This window comes from Hylobates moloch, unplaced genomic scaffold, assembly GCF_009828535.3.
Source record: "Hylobates moloch isolate HMO894 unplaced genomic scaffold, HMol_V3 SCAFFOLD_15, whole genome shotgun sequence".
In the NCBI taxonomy this organism is placed as follows: Eukaryota; Metazoa; Chordata; class Mammalia; order Primates; family Hylobatidae; genus Hylobates; species Hylobates moloch.
In genome coordinates, this window is record NW_026652290.1 from 69,216,831 (window position 1) to 69,238,369 (window position 21,539).

Sequence of the window (21,539 nt, forward strand, 5' to 3'; positions counted from 1 at the left end):
GAAGTATGCACTGTCTCCGCAAGTTGCCTTGAAAATGGAAACTTGATCAAAGAAAGTTTGTTTTTTTTCAAGTGAACAGTAAAGAATTATAATATTTGCTGTATAAATGGACACCTATTGAAGAAAAAGTACGTGATATGTGACCATCTGTCTTGGGCCTGGTGTGTAAAGCAGTGCCTGCCAGCCCTGACTGCACTTCAGGATTATCTGTAGAGGTTTTTTGTTTGTTTGTTTGTTTGTTTGAGACAGAGTCTCGCTCTGTCACCCAGGCTGGAGTGCAATCTCGGCTCACTGCAAGCTCCGTCTTCCAGGTTCACATCATTCTCCTGCCTCAGCCTCCCGAGTAGCTGGGACTACAGGTGCCCACCACCACACCCGGCTAATTTTTTGTATTTTTAGTAGAGACGGGTTTCACCGTGTTAGCCAGGATAGTCTCGATCTCCTGACCTCGTGATCTGCCTGCCTCGGACTCCGAAAGTGCTGGAATTACAGGCGTGAGCCACCGCGCCCGGCCTACCTGTACAGCTTTTTAACAACACAGGAATATAGGTTCAACTTCAGACATTCTGATTAAGTGATATTCAGGATAGTGCTCAAGTATCTATTATTTTTTAAAGTTCCACAGGGGATTATGATACACAGCTGAGATTGAGAACTTCCTGGGAGAGATAAAGACGTGATTTTTCTGTTTCCAGCATTACTTCATGTACTTATTTCCTATATCACTATAGGTGCGATGGTCGGGATTTGACTTCACTTAGGAATGTAAGTTGTGAGGTAGATATGTTTAAAACCCTTCATGGATCAGCATTATTTCAAAGAGGACAAACACAGGTAATTTATATAAAAAGCTCTAATTATTTGCTGAATTAAGATTGTTTAATTAGATCTAATAGAAGTACATTAGTAGATGCTGTAGGTTTTGTCATATGGTATATATTATTTATTTAAATTAATATCTGGCAGTTCTTGTTTGTTTTGTTTGAGACAGGTTCTTGCTTTGTCACTCAGGCTCCAGTGCAGTGGCACAATCATAGCTCATTGAAACCTCTAATTCCTGGACTCAGGCGATCCTCCCACCTCAGCTTCCTGGGTAGTTGGGACTACAGGCGTGTGCCACTCTGCCTGGTTAATTAAAAACTTTTTTTTGTAGAGACAAGGTCTTACTATGTTGCCCAAGCTGGTCTCAAACTCTTGGCCTCAAGCAATCCTCCTACCACAGCCTCCCAGTGTTCTGGGATACAGGCATGAGCCACCACGCCTGGCCTTTGGTGTGTTTTCTATGTAATTTTCACAGTTTTTTTGAGGTATAATTGCTATTCAATAAACTATGCTGTTTAAAATGTATGATTTGGTAACTTTTCACAAGTATGCAACTGAGAAACCAGCCAAGATAATGAACAGGCCAGGCATGGTAGCTCACACTTGTAATTCCAGCACTTTGGGAGGCCCAGGAGGGAGAAATGCTGGAGGCCAGGAGTTCGATGTTGCAATAAGCTATGGTCATGCCATTGCACTCCAGCCTGGACTACCGAGCAAGACCCTGTCTCTTAAAAAAATTTAAAAATGAAAAAGATAATGAACATATCAGTTACCCCCAAGAGTTTCCTCATGCCTTTTTGTAATTCCTTCTTCCTGCCCCCTACCTCCTCAAGAGACTACTGATCTGCTTTTGTCACTATAAATTAGTTTGCATTTTCTAGAATTATCTGGTATTTCTGTTGTATCTTTCTTTTAATATTGGGTATACAAAATTGAGTAACTCAGACTCCACTTTGTGGCATATTGTCATTGTTGACCTGTTCAAGGCCCTCATTTGTTTTCTCCATTTAGCCTCTACAGTTCTATACTTTTTCTATTCTTTATTCTTTACATAGGCACCCACTCTTGTATTTAACAGGTAGCCTTCTGGTTCTCCTTCTGTTCGTTTATTAATATTTACCTACATCTGTATTCATTGTTCTGTGTACCATATTATGTTTTATACTCCTTTCCCACATTGTTTCTTTAATTCTATCAATCCGATAGGTACCAAGTAGTAACTTTTTGCTTTAATTTGTATTTTCCTGATTACTGGTGAGGCTCAGCATTATTTATATAACAGCCAGTCAACATGGTCACTGCATAAACCATGCCCTGGGGAACTGCACACCTCCAGGGCACTATTTCACATGGATGTTGTCCCCTAGAGTTGTGCAGTGTGGTGGCCCTGCCTCAGGTTTGCCCTTTTATGAATTTTCTGTCCATATCCTTTGGCCAGTTTTTCTTTTTTTAATATGGTTTATTGTATTTTACCTGCTATTTTGTAGTAATTTCTTAAGTGTTTTAAATATTAATTCCTTTTGGTAACAAACTTTATATATATATGTTTCTTTTATTTATTGCCCTTTAACTTTGCCTGTGGTAGTCTACTATGTTTAGAGTAAATCTGAAAACTTTAGTTCTGATATAAATTCTTCTGTACCTCAGTTACAAAGTTACTCACCTTCTTTTTCTAATAGCTTTCTAGTTTTAGCTGTCAAATTTAGACCATTAGTCGATCTTTGAATTTATTCCTACATGTTGTATGAAATGAAAACCTCCATAGTGAGCCAATTTTACATTATTTACTAATACTTTATTTTTCTCAATGACTTGTGATGTCACCATATGATAGTCAAAGTTTATAAATACATTGTTAAACTATATCCTTTTTCACTGTTATGTGAATTTTCTAGGCCACTGTCAAACTATTTTAATTATTATGATTTAGGGGTATATTTCAATATCTGAGAAGCCAGCCATCTTCCCTGTTTGTTTAATTCCCTCAAAATTATCTTAAAATTTAGATACATTTGTTCCTTTATTTGAATTTTAGTATTATATCAAGTTCTCAAAATATCCTTCTAGGATTTATAATTATAATTGTACTAAATTTTTATATTAATCTGAGAGAAGAATGATACTTTTATAATTTAAGCTATAGTCTACAATGAATATAGTCAGTGTCACCTTTGATTCAGGTTTTCTTTTATGCTCTCTAGTCAAGTTTTTTAAATACCTTTATAAAGATGTTCTGCATACTTTTGTTGTCCATTGTGACAATCTCTGGCTTTGTAACTGTAGTACTTAGTCCATTCATGTTAAATTTAATCATTGATATGATTGAATTTACTGTCATTTTATTATTTGTTTTTCTTTTGCCCTTCTGTTCTCTATTTTTTTCTTTCAGCCTTCTTTTTGAATGAATTGAATAGTTTTTATAATTTTATTTTAATTTGCCTATTTATTTTTTAGCTGTACCTCTGAATTATTTTCCAGTGATTACTATAGAAATAACAGTATACATCCATAACTTCTCACAACTTTTTATTTATATATTTTAAAAAATTTTTGTAGAGTCAGGGTTTTGCCATATTGTCCAGGCTAGTCTTGAATTCCTGGGCTCCAGCAGTCCTCCTGCCTTGGCCTCCCAAGGTGCTGGTATTACAGGCATAAGCCACCATCCCAGGCCCTCACAGTCTTTTTAGAGTTAATTTTGTACCACTTAACATAAAATGAAGAAACTTTGCAACCATTTAGGTGCATTTCCTGCCCCTTCTATCCTTTATATTGCAGTTGTCTTATCAGTTACATCTACATGTGTCATAAACTCCCACAAGGCAGTGTTATAACTTTCATACAATCATGTATTTTAAACAAGTAATAAGAAAAAGGCTTTTATATTGGCTCACGTATTTACCATTTCTGGTGCTTTTTATTCCTTTCTGAAAATCCAAGGATGGATCCAGTATTATTTCCCTTCATTCTGACAAGACTTCCTTTAATATCATCCTATGAGTTTTCTTTTTTTGGGACGGAGTCTCGTTCTGTCGCCCAGGCTGTAGTGCAGTGGCGTGATCTTGGCTCATGGCAAGCTCTGCCTCCCGGGTTCACGCCATTCTCCTGCCTCAGCCCCCTGAGTAGCTGCGACTACAGGCGCCCGCCACCACGCCCAGCTAATTTTTTTGTATTTTTAATAGAGACTGGATTTCACTATGTTAGCCAGGATGGTCTCCATCTCCTGACCTCGTGATCTGCCCGCCTTGGCCTCCCAAAGTGCTGGGGATTACAGGCGTGAGCCACCACGCCTGGCCCATCCTATGAGTTTTCTAATAACAAATTATTATCTTTCGTTTTTCTGAAATGTCTTTATTTTGCCTCTGTGTGCAAAGAATCTTTTTGCTGGTATAGAAATTCTGGGGTGAGCCTTTTTTTCTTTTAGCACCTAAACTTGTTTCAGTGTTTTCTTTTTTTTTTTTTTTGAGACAGAGTCTTGCTTTGTCACCCAGGCTGGAGTGCAGTGGCGTGATCTTGGCTCACTGCAAGCTCTGCCTCCTGGGTTCATGCCTATGCCATTCTCCTGCCTCAGCCTCCCAAGTAGCTGGGACTACAGACGGCTGCCACCACGCCCGACTAATTTTTTTTTTTGTATTTTTTAGTAGAGACAGGATGTCACCATATTAGCCAGGATGGTCTCGATCTCCTGACCTCATGATTCGACAGCCTCGGCCTCCTAAAGTGCTGGGATTACAGGCATGAGCCACCGCGCCCAGCCGTTTCAGTGTTTTTTGTTCTCCATGTTTTTCTGATGAAAAGGACCCATTCAAATCATTGTTCCTTATCTATTATTATTTTTTTCATGTGGGTGCTTTCAAGATTTGCTCCTTATCTTTGGTTTTCAGCATTATGATTGAAACGTGTGGTTTCCTTTGAATTTATCCTGCTAAAAGTGTCCTGAGCCTAAATCTGTACATTGATGTCTTTCACCAAACTTGAGAATTTTCATCGATTATTTCTTCAAATATTTTTTCATGCCTCATTCTCTCTCTTCTTCTAGAATTGCAACTGCACATGTTATTCTTTTGATACTATCCCATAGGTCACTGCAACTATGTTCTCTTTCCTCTCTTCTGCAAATTGGGCAATTTCTGTTCATTCATCTTCATGCTCACTGACTCTTGCCATCTCCTTTCCATTATGAGATACTAAAGTTTTCAATTCTAGAATTTCCACTTATTCTTTTTTATGTCCTTTGAGTATAGTTATAATAGCTGTTAAAAATCTTTTGTCGCCGGGCACGGTGGCTCACGCCTGTAATCCCAGCACTTCGGGAGGCCCAGGCGGGTGGATCACGAGGTCAGGAGATCAAGACCATCCTGGCTAACACAGTGAAACCCCATCTCTACTAAAAATACAAAAAAATTAGCTGGGTGTGGTGGCACGCACCTGTAGTCCCAGCTACTCAGGAGTCTGAGGTAGGAGAATCGTCTGAACCCAGGAGGTGGAGGTTGCAGTGAGCTGAGATCGCGCCACTGCACTCCAGCCTAGGCGACAGAGTGAGACTCCGTCTCAAAAAAAAAAAAAATCTTTCGTCTGCTAATCCACCATATTAATCAACTCAGAATCAGCCTCCATTCCTGGTCTTTCTTCTTGAGAATGGGCCCTGTTTCGTGTTTCACTGTAGGTTGTTTTCTGGATGTTGTGAATGATACATTGTAGATTGTCTGGATTATGTTACGTCTCTACAAAGAAGACTGATTTTCTTAATTTATTTTTCTTTTCTTCTTTTACTGAGACGGAGTCTTGCTCTGTCGCCCAGGCTGGAGTGCAGTGGTATGATCTCGGCTCACTGCAACCTCTGCCTCTTGGGTTCAAGCTATTCTTCTGCCTCAGCCTCCCAAGTAGCTGGGACTACAGGCACACGCCACCATGCCCAGCTAATTTTTGTATTTTTAGTAGAGACAGGGTTTCACCGTATTGGCCAGGCTGATCTCGTATTCCTGACCTTGTGATCCGCCCACCTCAGCCTCCCAAAGTGCTGGGATTACCGGTGTGGGCCACCATGCCTGGCCTGATTTTTTTTAAATTTTAAGCAGGCAGCTGTATTGGCTGAACCTGTATTGAGGCTTCCTCAGCATACTGTCATACATAGTTCTTAAAAATATTGCTTTCTCTTCCTGGCTTCCTTCCCCAGCATTCCTAGAGCAGTGCTTTACATATGTAGTCTATGTGATGTTAGAACTTTGGATTATTGAGGTTTACACATAGTATGAATATTTATAGAATAAATAAGTGTTTACTGCAGTTAGTAGCATGGCAAGCTTTGTGTAGGATGTACTTATCTCATTTTTTAAAGAGTTAGTTGGATTCTTCAAGTATTTTTAGTTTTCATCTTTGTGGTTAGTATATTAAAGCCTGAGGATTTCTTTTTCTTTTTTAGGTGCTTTGTACCGTTACATTTGATTCATTAGAATCTGGTATTAAGTCAGATCAAGTTATAACAGCTATAAAGTAAGTTATGTTTTTATGATGTTTGTTGTGTTTTATGATGTTCTATTATGTAATTAAAGCTTATGTGGTATATTATTAATTATTGTTACTTTTTTTAACCTGTGTTTTTGTACTTCATTTTTCTGTTTACATCATCATGATTTCAAAGGATTTTGTGTGTGTGCTAGATTGTCTTCTAAATCACTGATTTGGAACAAATATTAGTAAAGCATTTAATTCTTTAATGTGAGTATATTTAGTTTGTTCTCTGTCTCTAGAATGATTTCTTAGGACAGACTTCCTTGGTAATCTTGAATGGATTGGTTTTTCTATTAGAAACAAGAGAGCAAATGAATACACGAAAGCCCCCATTGCTGAAAGTAATCTGGAGGCTGTTAATGAAAAACCTTGTTAATGAAAAGCCTTGTCGAATCCCAAGCCACGTTGTGATTTTGGCTGTCCTCCTCTGCCCCTAAAAAGTCAACAGTAAAATCATGCTAATCAATTTTGATGATAAGAATCTGTATTACAGGCCAGGCGCGGTGGCTCACGCCTATAATCCCAGCACTTGGGAGGCCAAGGTGGGCGGATCTTGAAGTCAGGAGATCAAGACTATCCTGGCTAACACAGTGAAACGCCGTCTCTACTAAAAATGCAAAAATTAGTGAGGCGTGATGGTGGGCATCTGTAGTCCCAGCTACTGGGGAAGCTGAGGCAGGAGAATGGCGTGAACCCGGGAGGTGGAGGTTGCAGTGAGCCGAGATTGCGCCACTGCGCTCCAGCCTGGGCGACGGAGCGAGACTCTGTCTCAAAAAAAAAAAAAAAAGAATCTGTATTGCAGTCCTCACCAGCATTATTGCATAGAGTCTTGACACTCATAGCCAGTTCTTTATTTTCCTCAGTGCCTAGTAGGGCTACTTCCTGTTCCTGGTTAAGGGTCTCAGAAGACCACAGGGCCCGGCCTTCCTTTTCCTGCTGCCCAACTGATGAGGATAATTCCCAGTAGCCGCTGTAATTGTTTTCCATGTATCTGATAGAATCGACAGTGCAGCTATGTGTGTGAAGGTGGAATGCAGAACACTGGGCTTGGTCAGGGTACCTCCATATATTCTAGTCTTAGGTCTATAACCTGTGTAAATAAAGGGGCACACATCATCACTCAGCCACACTGGCCTTTGGTTTCTATTTCTTGTCAAATGAACTGGGCCAGTGACCTGCTATAATCCTCTCTGGCTCGCAAACTCTGTGATTCCTTTAGTCCTCTGAAGGAGTTTGGTTTTTAGATTTCTTTTTCGAAAGCTACAGTTTATGATCATGCAGATTTTGCCCCATCCCAGGACTTTTTCTTCATTTCACATATTGACTGGCAGAAGCATTGTAGCTCTGAGATTTAACTAAGGTGGGTATAGCATTTAGGATTCTCTCAGTAGTTATTAATGCTTAAAAATACATCTATTGTCTTGTCTTAGTATTCAAATCTGGATATTTAAGGACTTATATTTAAAGTAAAATTGGTTTCCTAAATCTGTACAATTCATTCATAAGCCCCAGAAGAAAATATCATCTCACAATCATCCTTCTAATCAATTCTTTGGTTTTCAGTTTCAGTCTGATTTTTCATTAACACCTAGTTCTTTTGTAAAATCCCCTTAAATCTGTTTTAGTTGTGTTTTGAAATAAATATGTTTTTTCCCTATGATGTTTTTAATATTATGCCTTTTATTTTTAGTGGGATAAAAGATAAAAATTTCATGCTGCACTATGAGGTAAGGTGAATTTTTTTCCTCAAAATTTTATTTTATTTATTTTTGTGAGACAAGGTCTCACCCTGTTGCCCAGGCTGGAGTGGAATGGTGCAGTCTCAGCTCACTGCAACCTCTCCCTCCCAGGCTCAAGACATCCTCCCGCCTCAGCCTCCCAAGTAGCTGGGATTACAGGCTTGTGCAACCACAATTGGCTAATTTTTCTATTTTTTTCTAGAGATGGGGTTTTGCCGTGTTGCTCGGGCTGGAACATTTTATTTTTAAAAACTTCCAGGATACAGTAAGGTTGAAAGAACTTTACAGTGACTCTCCATATATCCACTACCTGAGTTTTACCAATAATATTTTACTTTTCTAGTTTTATCATATGTCTATTAAGATCAATTTGGGGCTACTATTTTATTGCTTACAGAAGGCATGGCAAGCTTTGTGTAGAATGATAAGTAGAGAGAGATATAAGTAGTAATTTTAGAGAGTACTGTAGCACTCTCTAAAGTACTACTTTAGAGAGATAAGAGATAAGTACTTTAGAGAGATAAGTAGTATTTTTCTAACCAACAACTTCGTGTTCTAAGTCATACATAAAACTTAAAGAAAGTATAACAGACAATATCGTTTTAGGTAAAAAAAAAAAAAGTCATGCCTGTGTATACACGTGTGTCAAACAAAAGTAGAGTTTTTTAAATACCTCAACTGACAAATCACCTGTTTGCTCATTGAAATGTTCATATTTATACTCAATTGATTAGTAGTAAAAGATGAGACATTTAATATTAAGTTACTTTATATGAGATAATTATAGATAATTGAGTTTGTGATTGACTTTATTCACAACAAATCCTAAGGGACCAGACCTAATATAAAGTACTTTTAATTTTATTATTTGAAGAATGTACATGGAGAGCAGGGCATGGTAGCTCATACCTGTAATCCCAGCACTTTGGGAGGCCGAGGAGGGAGGATTGCTGAGCCCAGAAATTCAAGACAAGCTTGGGCAACATAGTGAGATCCTGTCTCTACAAGAAGATCTAAAAATTAGCCAAGCATGGTGGCATGTGCCTATAATCCCAGCTACTCGGGAGGCTGAGATGGGAGGATTGCGTGAGCCCAAGAGGTTGAGAATGCAGCAAGCCATTATCACCCCACTGCACTTCAGCCTGGGCAACAGAGTGAGACCCTGTCTCAGAAATAAAAAGAATACAACATGAGAGACTTATGTAAAGTAGCAAGTCATTTCGTTTTTGTATAACCGTTGTTGGCTGCCCAGAATTCCAGCATTTCACTCTTGCTGAATCTGCTGTAATCAATAGAGAACATTTTTTTGTAGAAAGTATATGCTACAGAATATCCATAAACATCGAGATTCATACAGGGCTTGAATCCCTTGTAAATATCCTGTTCTGGATATACCCTGGTGCTACAGAAGCCAGAGAGGAATTGTAATTGAGTAAAGCGGGTTCTTTGTCATGAGCTGGAGAGCACGTGGCAGTCTTAAAAGGGCAGCTGTGCACAATGGAGGTCTAGCTGATTATTGGGTAAGGGGGTTGGGGAGGGAACTGGAGAAGGATATGGGCCATGGGCCATTATTGCCATATTTTATTTTTGTAAATCTCTTTATTATAAAATAAAGCAGAGGTACTGAAAACTGTATAAAACAAAGGATGGCTTATTAAGTTTTTATAAGGCAAATACCCTTGTAACCACCACCCAAGTCAGGAAATTTAACATTGCCAGCCACCTCAAAAGCCCCTCCGTGTTTTTCATCCCAATCTCAATACCCTTCGTCTCTTAAAAGTAGGTAACTACTCTCCTAAGTTTTACAGTAATCATCTTGGATTTCCTGGCTCCATTTTTAGATACTATAGTTTAGTCTTGTTTTTTTCTTTAAAACGTTTGGTATTTCCTTTTTTGTTTCAGTTTGTTTGAGACAGAGTCTCACTCTGTCACTCAGGCTGGAGTGCAGTGGCACCATCTTGGCTCACTGCAACCTCCACCTCCCAGGCTTAAGTGATCCTCCTGCCTCACTCCCCCAAGTAGCTGGGACTACAGGCACCACCACACCCAGCTAATTTTTAGATTTTTTACAAAACGCGGTTTTGCCACGTTGCCCAGGCTGGTCTCAAACTCCTGGGCTCAAGCAGTCTGCCTGCCTCAGCCTCCCAAAGTGCTGGGATTACAGATGTAAGCCACTATGCCTGGCCTGATATTTCTTTAAGTCTTTTTAGATCTATACATTTCTCCTCCATTACATTCTATCTATTGAAGCCCCATAGCAATTTTACTTATAGTCTCCTACAGTGTGGGTGTTGCTGATTGCACACTCGTGGTGCAGTTCAACATGTTCCTCCATCCTCTCTATTTCCTGCAAATTGGCTGCTAGATCCAGAGGTTTAATCAGATTCCTGCTCCATCCACTGCTTTTAAGAGCAGTGGCTCATGCCTGTAATCCCAGCACTTTGGGAGGCCAAGGCAGGCGGATCACCTGAGGTCGGGAGTTCAAGACCAGCCTGACCAACATGGTGAAACTCTGTCTCTACTAAAAATACAAAATTAGCCAGGCATGGTGGCACCTGCCTGCAATCCCAGCTACTTGGGAGGCTGAGGCAGGAGAATCACTTGAACCCGGAAGCGGAGGTTGTGGTGAGCCAATATGGTACCATTGCACGCCAGCCTGGGCAACAAGAGCAGAACTCCGTCTTAAAAAAAAAAAAAATTCTTGTTAATCTGGAATTACAGATATTTGGGGGAAATTTTTTTTTTTTTTTTTTTTAACAGGGTCTCTGTTACACAGGCTGAAGTGCAGTGGTGCAGTCTCAGCTTACTGCAACCTCCACCTCCTGGGTTCAAGCAATTCTTGTGCCTCAGCCTCATGAGTAGCTGGGATTACAGGCATGCGCCACCACGCCCAGCTGATTTTTCCATTTTTTGTAGATACAGGGTCTCACCATGTTGGCCAGGCTAGTCTCAAACTCCTGAGCTCAAGTGAGCTGCCTGCCTTGGCCTCCCAAAGTGCTGGGATTACAGGCATGAGCCACTGTGCCCGGCCTGAAATTACAGATTTTTATGGGAAGTCTTCCTATTGTCAAATGATCACAACTAATTCGTATTTCTTCAAGGTAACATATCTACCAAATAAAACCGTTTGCAACCACTGGCTAAAATAAAACCCTTATGGAAAAGAGCTGTTTCCTCCATACATTTTTGTCATTATGTTTTGCTTGAGAAATACTTCAAAATATGCAACTTTCCCTTTCATGTATTTTGTTTCATATCTGAAAAAGGTAGTGGAGAGAGATAACTAAAAAGTATCAGTGTAAATTAAATTTCAATTTAGTGAAATAAATGTGGGCTTTGCTATGAAAAAAAATCTGTGATTCTTCAATGTGTGCTTTTTAAATATGTACATATTTTTACTTATTACAAAAATATAACATTTTATTATTGTTAATAATTTAAACGTAATGGAAATTTATGGTGTAAATCCCCATACCCATCCAGTTCCCACATCCTAATCCATTTACACACTTGAAATAGCTACTTTTAGCAATTTGGTATGTATGTTAAATTTATATTATGCATTTTCTGTATATTTATGAATGTACTTTTTTAAAAAACAAAAATGAGATTCTACTGTTCTATAAGTTGTTTTATTATTTTGGTAATATAACTTGTACATCTTTCTATGTCAATTGTATATGTGTGTTTGTGTGTTTTTTTTTTTTAAGTTTCCTCCTTATGCAACTAATGAAATTGGCAAAGTCACTGGTTTAAATAGAAGAGAACTTGGGCATGGTAAGTACAGGTCTGTAAACTTACATGGTATTCTTACAGAGACTTAATACATTTTTTACTTATTGTTTTCTACTCTAATTTAGGTGCTCTTGCTGAGAAAGCTTTGTATCCTGTTATTCCCAGAGATTTTCCTTTCACCATAAGAGTTACATCTGAAGTCCTAGAGTCAAATGGTATGGTATTGAAATACTTCTTTCATAGTGGAAAAGACCATATTCCCTATTCTATTATTGTTTTCAAATGTAATGTTACATTTTGTTTATTACTACAGAACCCAAGTTTATTGCAAGAGAAAAATGTATTGAGTTAATCATATACTTGTCTTAATCTCTGTTCTTAGCTAATGAGTTGTTTTGAAAACAATATAAAACAAATGTTTTTTTTTATCTGTTACAGTAGATCCAGTTTGGCTTGTGTCTTTATTTGTACAAACAAACCACAGAACAAGGTTAACAGAGAGAGGAAGGGCCAAAATAGAGTGATCATTAGGCAGGAGATACCTGTCACATATCCACATGAATAATAAGTGTACATCACAGAGGGAGTCTAGGCCAAGAGGTCACATTTAAATAAAAAATTAGTCCATGGGTCAAGGTACAGTGCAGTCATTAAAGGCAGAAAGGTCATGGAGTTCTTAAAGGTGTAACAGACATAATTCAGATAGTCACATATTTTGATGGGAAAATACCAAGGTAAACTCAGAATTTAAACTAAAGACTTTGTGGTTCTCTACTGGGTGTGACTAAATTAATGGGCTTATGAGAGTGAGAGAGCCAAAGCCCTATATCTTTAACTACTTCTGATAAGCAAGAAAAAAGATATGCCCTAGGAAGTCTATTAGAATATCTGTAGCAATACTGCGCAATAGAACTTTTTGTGATGGGCTGGGCGTGGTGGCTCACACCTGTAATCCCAGCACTTTGAGAGGCCGAGGCAGGTGGATCACGAGGTCCAGAGGGTCTAACATGGTGAAACCCTGTCTCTACTAAAAATACAAAAAATTAGCTGGGCGTGGTGGTGGGCTGAGACTCCATCTCAAAAAATAATAATAAAATAAAACTTTTTGTGATAATAGAAATCCTCTTTATCTGTGCTATCTAGTTGAAGAATTAAATTTATTTTAATTGATTTAACTTTAAGTCACCACTTATAGCTAATGGCTACCATATTGGACCTTGCAGCCCTGTAGTTTATAGCTTAAAAGACCTTGCCTTAGGTGCTTTTAAAAAGAGGAAGATACTATTGAATATTTGTATTGTAATTGAATATTTATAAGGAAATAACCAATAGTAACACTTTTCTACATTAAAAAAAATCAGTATAATATAAAGCAGTTATTTTTCTTTCTATAGGGTCATCTTCTATGGCATCTGCATGTGGCGGAAGTTTAGCATTAATGGACTCAGGTAAAAGAATTATGTCTCAAAACTGCTGATATTGCTCATGCCTGTAATCCCAGCACTTTGAGAGGCCAAGGCAGGAGGCTCACCTGAGGCCAAGAGTTTAAGACCAGCCTGGGCAACATAGCAAGACCTCATCTCTACAAAAAAGATTAAAAAAAAATGCTAACCTTTTATACACACCTGTTAGTATAAAATGTAAGATTTCTTTAAATTTGGATTTTAGTAAAACTCAAAGTCAGATTACAGATGACCAAATCAAGCCAGAGTCAAGATGGTTGAAAAGTAGAGCTTCAAATATCCAGATACCTGCTGGAATTCTTATTTTTAGCTGAAAGCAGTACACTGAAAAATTTTTATTTGCTTTGGTGACCTAGTAAACTTTATTTCCTTCCAAAAGTTAGAGAGCTCCAGAATTGATTCCAATCACCAAGGAAGTTTTGATTAATAAGTACTATTAGGAATCATAAGAGAAAGCAACTGTAATCTTTCAGTCGATTTATACAAGCCAAGAGAACAATGCCACTCAGGCATGTACACACAATTTTAGGAAGGCGGGACTACAAATGGTTCATTGTAATCCCCAGGTCTGAAACGCCAAAAACGAAAGCATTATGCTAGGAGATTTTTTTTTTTTTTTTTTTTTTTTTTTTTTGAGACAGAGTCTTGTTCTGTTGCCCAGGCTAAAGTGCAGTGGTGCAGTCTCGGCTCACTGCAACCTCCGCCTCCCGGGTTCAAGTGATTCTTCTGCCTCAGCCTCCTGAGTAGCTGGGATTACAGGCGCGTGCTACCACGCCTGGCTAATTTTTGTATTTTTAGTAGAGACGGGGTTTCACCATATTGGCCAGGCTGACCTGGAACTCCTGACCTCGTGATCCACCCACCTTGCCCTCCCAAAGTGCTGGGATTACAGGTGTGAGCCACCATGCCTGGCCGCTAGGAGATTCTTAAAACCAATTCGTGCCAAACTGTCATCAATGCTGCTATTCCAGAAGAAAGAGAGAAGGAACCTAAAGACACTAAAGAGGCCACAGAAGGAGTTCTCTGGTAACTTAACACATTTACAGTACTGGCATGAAAGATAGAAAAGAGGGCCGTAACAAAGGATGAAATGAAAACATGGTTTGAATATATAATAATATTATCTAGAAAAATTAAAACTAAAAACAGGCCAAAGCAAAAAATGCTAAAGGCACTTTTGTAATTTATTCAGTAAAGGAAAACATAATCTGTTTTTGTTTTTTTTTTTTTGAGACAGAGTCTTGCCGTCGCCCAGGCTGGAGTGCAGTGGCGCGATCTCGGCTCGCTGCAGGCTCCGCCCCCCAGGTTTCACGCCATTCTCCTGCCTCAGCCTCCCGAGTAGCTGGGACTACAGGCACCCGCCACCTCGCCCGGCTAATTTTTTGTATTTTTAGTAGAGACGGGGTTTCACCGTGTTAGCCAGGATGGTCTCGATCTCCTGACCTCGTGATCCGCCCGCCTCGGCCTCCCAAAGTGCTGGGATTACAGGCGTGAGCCACCGCGCCCGGCTGAAAACATAATCTGATATTTAAGGTAGCTGGTAAAATACTGCTGCTGCTATTTTCATCTTCATTCTTTCACTCTACAAATCTTTACTTTGTGGCACCTATGTGCCAAGCACTGATCTAAGTTCTTAGGACATGGTGATGAACAAAACAGTCTTAGACTTCATGGCACTTGTGTTTCTCAGTCTTCCAAATCTCATACTGGAAAACACTGAACAAATCTTGAAAAAGGTAAACTGAAAAATAAACGATGACATCATAGGAGAGTCTTTACCTGCCATTTTTAAATGAATTCAGATCTTTTTGTCTAGACAAAAACTCATCCTTGATTATAATGAGAACTTCAGGATTAGATTACTGAAGTATGATGGCAGTCATTGAGAAATCGTGGAGACTAGTATCCCAAGGACAGAAAACGTTCTTCTTATTGGAAGAGAAGAAAAGTATTTTCTATAAAGTATAACCCAATGAACTTGATCGTGACCCTCAACAAGACTCTTAGGAACTTATAAAAAGAATGGTTTATAAGTAGTTTAGAAAGGAAAGGGGCCAGGCACAGTGGCTCATGCCTGTAATCGCAGCACTTTGGGAGCCTGAGGTGAGTGGATCACTTGAGGTCAGGAGTTTGAGGTCTGCCTGGCCAACATAGTGAAACCCCGTCTCTACTAAAAATACAAAAATAAGCCGGGCGTGGTGGCCCATGCCTGTAATCCCAGCTACTTGGGAGGCTGAGTCAAGAGAATCACTTGAACCCAGGAGGCGGAGGCTGCAGTGAGCCAAGATCGTGCCACTGCACTCCAGCCTGGATGACAGAGTGACTCTGTCTCAAGAAAACAAAAAAAAAAGGAAAGGGACTACAGAAAGAAGCCAGAAGGGACTTCTCCAAAATAAGTCACGCCATAGTTAATTCACGTTCTGTTTTGAAGAAATTACTGCATTTGCAGTAGAGGGTATTGCTGTTGCTGTGATGTATCTATAATTCAGCTTTACAGTTTATGATATCTTTATGATATCTTGTGTAAATGATGCAGAAATTTAGACTAGATAATAGGTGCACCATTCATACTGGTTAAGGGATGAGCAAAGGGACTGCTTAATCTGATCAACAGGTCAGAGAAGGATCTCAAGTTGAAGATTTGAGGATGCTTATTTCAGCCCTGTCTCTTTCAATGTTGACTTGACTGAGAGCACTGGCCTGCCAATAAAAATACTGCCAATAAAAATACTGATTAAAAGGAATGGGTGACTGACAAAATTGAGCAGGAAAAAAAAATATGGAGCTTAATAGTTTAAAAATTAAATTTGAAGTATTAAAGCCAAAAACCTCAAAAAAATTAAATTTGATAAGAATGAATGTCAAGTCCTGTGGGATGGGCTGATACAAGGTATACAGTTCAATTCCAATATGAATTTGAATTGCTTGAGTAGGGCTTGCCCTGCCCTAAGTCAGGCACTGTCCTATGCCCTGGGGATACAAATTGTACCCAGTTTTTGAAAAAGCTTAAAGGTTTGAAAACAAAAAGATACTAATAGATTGAAGAGGTAATAATACAAATATGTATAAGGTTGATTGATGAACTAGGCTGAGCATAATTGGCTGAGAGAGACTACTACATTTCATCTGATTTTAAAGGCTGAATAATTGTTGAGAGGCATATTAGGAGCAGGGCCTGTATTTCACATGAAAGGACCAGCATGTGCAAAGTTAAGAAGTTACAGTGTAGTGTGTTTCAGGAATGTATTCAAAAGAGGTGTTAAGGTAATAAAGTAGAACCATATATTGAAGGTTATTGTTATGCTAAGGAGTTTGGACTTAAAGCCAGCATTTTTCCAATTCAGTATTCCATGGAATAGTGTTCCACAGGACATTGATTATTGTATACCATGAAAAAGTTTATTCTGTTCTAAAGTAAGTTTCAGCAGGGTTAAGCAGGTTTATTTAATGTGGATTAAATAGACTTTAATAAGCTAATCCGAATACTGACTCTCTAGGAATAGGACATGTAATATTTTTCCAAATTTATTTGATCACAGAATATGTACAAAATTTCCTGAAAGTAGGCAATGGGGAACTTGAAGGATTTAATGGAAAGCAGTGGCGTGATTTGAATCTGCTTTTGTTTTTTCCAAATAGTTTTTCCCAGCTGAAGTGATGAATAGCCCTGAGGAATGAGATGGGAGAGACTAAGAAGCAAAGAGAGAAACTAAAATCTGGGAAGCCAGACAGGGAGATTGTTGCCAGGGCAAGAAATGATGGGGACTCAGACTAAAAAGTAACAATAGGTATTTTAATATTTAGGGTAAAGGACTGCTTTCTAAAAAATAAACAGATCTTTGTGACTTGATGGGATATAGGAAATGGGGAAAGAAATGTTGATTCTGGCATGAGTGTCTTAGTTGCTTTCAACCAAAGAATGCAGGAGGAAAAGGATTTTTTTATAGTGATTCAATTTTGAACATATATGTATTTCTTTCATCGCCATCATTATTATTATTTATAGAGACGAGGTCTCACTGTGTTGCCCAGGCTGGTCTCAAATTCCTGAGTTTAAGTGATCCTCCCATCTTGGCCTGCCAAAGCATTGGGATTACAAGCATGAGCCACTGGGCCTGGCTCAATTTTGAATATATATTTAAGGTGCTTTGGGGACATTTAGCTGGAGATGTCTGACAGGGAGTTTACTAATACAGGTCCGGGGTTTAGCACAGAGAGCTGGACAGGTAGGATAGATTTTTAAGTCATCAACATTATAGATGGTGGTTAAAATCATAAGTATAGATGAGGTTGCTTAGAGAAAATGAAATGAGATCCACACTCCTTTATACCAAAGTAAATTCCAAGTGATCAAAACTTAAACATTTTTAAACAGATGAAAGATGGTAGGTTTTATCAAAATCTTCGAGAAGAAATGCTCTGCTAAGCAAAACCCAGAAACCATGATTACGTAAACTAAAAATCCTACACAGAAAACTAATGACCATAAGCAAAGTCAATGAACTAGGAAATAAAATATTTTATATTTGTATGTTATTAAACATAATATTTTATCTTTACCTTTTAATAAAGATCTGTCCATATTGAAAGAAAATCAGTAATAAAAAGACTGCCAACCAAGTAGAAAAGTGTTGAAGGCCATGAACAGGGAGTTCTCAAAATAAGACTTATAAATAGGTTTATGAACATGAAATAGTTTTCAACCTCAGTCATAGAAAACAAGTCAGATTTAAAATAACCATTTTTTACCCTTTAAATTGAGAAAAATCAAAAGATTTGACAAGAATTAATAAGAATATAGAGTAGCATGTACCTTCTTACACCACTGGTAAAAGTTTAAAATGCTATGTCTTTAGAAGGCAGTTTGACAGTCCAACAAACGTAAATGCACATACCTTTTGACTCATCAATCGCACTTCTGTGTGTGAGTTATAAAACATACAGGGAGTACTATGCAACTATTCAAAGGAATAAAGTACAGCTTTGTGTGGTGGTATGTGTCAATATCCAAGACATGTTATTAAGTGAAAAAGGCTAGGTGCAGAACAGTAAATGCCTACAGTCTGCCGCCACGAGTAAATAAAACAAAAGATTGTATTTACATTTATACTTGTGCACAGAAATTTTCTGGGAGGATACACTAATGTTAGCTGCCATGGGGAGGTAAACTGAGGGGTTCAGGCTGGAAGAATTTACCAAATAGATGCTTACTTTCCAACAAAAAGAGAATAAGACACCTGAAGCAAAAAAGCAAAGCAATGGATAATTTAAAAGTTATAAAGTTTGCTATTGTTAGAGAAGTTCTTGCTGGATATAGTACTTGTTTACATTGTTTTAGGGAACTTTATTATATGTTCAAAAACAAATGAAGTAGTCAGATGACCTCTTAAGACTTCCAACTCAGCTTCGGTGATTGTCAATTTAGACAACAATATCCATTTACATTAAAAATAAATGTCTGCTGGGCGTGGTGGCTCACGCTTATAATCCCAGCGCTTTGGGAGGCTAAGGCTGGCGGATCACCTGAGGTCAGGAGTTCAAGACCGACAGGGCTAACATGGTTGAAACCCCATCTCTACTAAAAATACAAGCAAATTAGCCAGGCGTGTTGGCGGGTGCCTATAATCCCAGCTACTGGGGAGGCTGAGGTGGGAGGATCGCTTGAACCCAGGAGGCAGAGGCTGCAGTGAGCCAAGATCATGCCACTGCACTCCAGTCTGGGCAACAGAGCGAGACTCCCTCTCAAAAAAAAAAAAAAAAAAAAACCTGATAGATAAATATTTGTTTTAGGCTCATGTACACATTACCCACAGAAGTTCTTTTTCCCAATTATAGGGGTTCCAATTTCATCTCCTGTTGCAGGCGTGGCAGTAGGATTGGTCACCAAAACCGATCCTGAGAAGGGTGAAATAGAAGATTATCGTTTGCTGACAGATATTTTGGCAAGTATATTCCCAGTTTCAAATATTTAATAATGAAGACTAAAAATAAATAATAAAAATTAAAAGATAAAAACAAATAATGGTGAAGACTATATGTACTTTGCACGTAGCATATGCTTAGAAGAGTGCTGGTATTTGAAGAACAGGTACTTGTTCTTCCCTTCCTCCTCTGCATGTTCACCTTGTATCTATAGGATATGAATTTAAAATAGGTATTATATTAATAGTAATAGGCCAGGCACAGTGACTCATGTCTGTAATCCCAGCACTTTGGGAAGTCAGGAGTTCGAGACCAGTCTGGCTGATGTGGCAAAACTCCATCTCTACTAAAAATACAAAAATTAGCCCGGGCATGGTGTCACATACCTGTAATCCCATCTACTTGGCAGGCTGAGGCAGAATTGCTTGAGCCCGGGAGGCAGAGGTTGCAGTGCACCAAGATCGTGCCACTGCACTCCAGCCTGGGCAACAGAGCAAGACTCTGTCTCAAAATAATAAAATAAAATAATAAAATAAAATAAATAAAAATTACTTTTAAAAAATAGTAATAGTTATCCTTAAGTATTGCAGTAATACACAGTGTAAGTGTTCATAATGGCTCACTTTAGGATGATCATAAATTCATTCTCAGGCATTTATGAGGGAAAGGAATGATCTAAAAATAAAATGATGTTTCTGGTGAAAATAATTGTAGCTTAAAAAGTCACAAATTGGAAGTGGTAGTTAATATAGAAAACATTGCTTTGTGTTTGGACTTAGGATATGGTTTACTTCTAAAGCTGTTTTTTGAAATGTTTCTACAGTGAATATGTTGACTTTTGATTTTGTTTAAAACTGTGTCATAACTTTTTAAATTCCTGAAGGGAATTGAAGATTACAATGGTGACATGGACTTCAAAATAGCTGGCACTAATAAAGGAATAACTGCATTACAGGTATTTTTAAAACCCATTTTGTTTCATTTTTGTAACATTTAAATAATGCCATGAGTCAATATTTATATAATTGTTTGACTTTTCCATATTAGGCTGATATTAAATTACCTGGAATACCAATAAAAATTGTAATGGAGGCTATTCAACAAGCTTCAGGTGAGCTAGTGTGCGTGATTCTCCTTTCATTCTTTTCCACTTTGCTAATGGGAACTACAGTTCTCATTAGGCTTATTATAAAATATTGCTTTAAAAAGTGGAATTTCATATAACTTACATCAAGAAGTACTGGCCAGGTGTGTTGGGTCACGTCTGTAATCCCAGCACTTTGAGAGGCCGAGGCAGGCAGATCACTTCAGGTCAGGAGTTCGAGACCAGCCTGGCCAACATGGTGAAACCCTGTCTCTACTAAAAGTACAAAAATTAGCCAGGCGTGGTGGTGCATACCTGTAATCCCAGCTACTCAGGAGGCTGAGACAAGAGAATTGCTTGAGCCCAGGAGGCAGAGGTTACAGTGAGCCGAGATCACGCCATTGCACGCCAGCCTGGGTGACAGAGGGAAACTGTCTCGATCTCCTGACCTCGTGATCCGCCCGCCTCGGCCTCCCAAAGTGCTGGGATGACAGGCTTGAGCCACCGCGCCCAGCCGAAAGATGTTTTTTGGGTTTTTTTTTTTGTATTTTTAGTAGAGACGGGGTTTCACCGTGGTCTCGATCTCCCGACCTCGTGATCCGCCCGCCTCGACCTCCCAAAGTGCTGGGATTACAAGCGTGAGCCACCGCGCCCGGCCCACAGAGGGAAACTGTCTCAAAAAAAAAAAAGAAGAAGTACTAAGTAGCCAGGCATGGCATGGTGGCTCATCCTAGCACTTTGGGAGGCCAAGGCAGGAAGATTGCTTGAGCCCCAGGAGTTCAAGACCAGCCTGGGCAATGTAGTGAGATCCCATATCTATTTTTAAAAAAGAAGAAGAACTAAGTTTTTGGGACGCATGAATAAACATCAAAGTGGGTTACCAGTGAAATTTCAATTTTTACAAATTAAGCAACTCTCTTTAAGGTAGGATTTATGGAGAAGAGAATATGAGTGAATTTTCAAGGTAATAGGGATGTGGAAAGCTTCAATTATTAAGCTACAGGGTTTAGATTGTATACCATAAAAACTAAGAGTGCAGTGTTTCAGATCATACTTGTTTTATGTAGTTATAATTTTTGTGTTTTTCTCTTCTAGTGGCAAAAAAGGAGATATTACAGATCATGAACAAAACTATTTCAAAACCTCGAGCATCTAGAAAAGAAAATGGACCTGTTGTAGGTAATACATTAAAATTTTAGTGATCGGCCGGGCGCGGTGGCTCACGCCTGTAATCCCAGCACTTTGGGAGGCCAAGGCAGGCGGATG

At 38.8% G+C, this 21,539-nt stretch overlaps 1 protein-coding gene across 1 annotated transcript in view; it reads left to right on the top strand.

Annotated features, from left to right (window-relative positions):
* Positions 1 to 21,539, top strand: part of PNPT1 (polyribonucleotide nucleotidyltransferase 1) — a 54,795-nt gene that overhangs the window by 25,516 nt on the left and 7,740 nt on the right. Inside the window, exons 13-22 of the mRNA XM_032179134.2 lie at positions 732 to 834; positions 6,242 to 6,312; positions 8,021 to 8,057; positions 11,780 to 11,846; positions 11,930 to 12,019; positions 13,199 to 13,252; positions 19,103 to 19,209; positions 20,073 to 20,144; positions 20,237 to 20,300; positions 21,369 to 21,452. Coding sequence (XP_032035025.1) covers positions 732 to 834; positions 6,242 to 6,312; positions 8,021 to 8,057; positions 11,780 to 11,846; positions 11,930 to 12,019; positions 13,199 to 13,252; positions 19,103 to 19,209; positions 20,073 to 20,144; positions 20,237 to 20,300; positions 21,369 to 21,452 — 749 coding nt within the window. The remainder of the gene's footprint in view (positions 1 to 731; positions 835 to 6,241; positions 6,313 to 8,020; positions 8,058 to 11,779; positions 11,847 to 11,929; positions 12,020 to 13,198; positions 13,253 to 19,102; positions 19,210 to 20,072; positions 20,145 to 20,236; positions 20,301 to 21,368; positions 21,453 to 21,539) is intronic.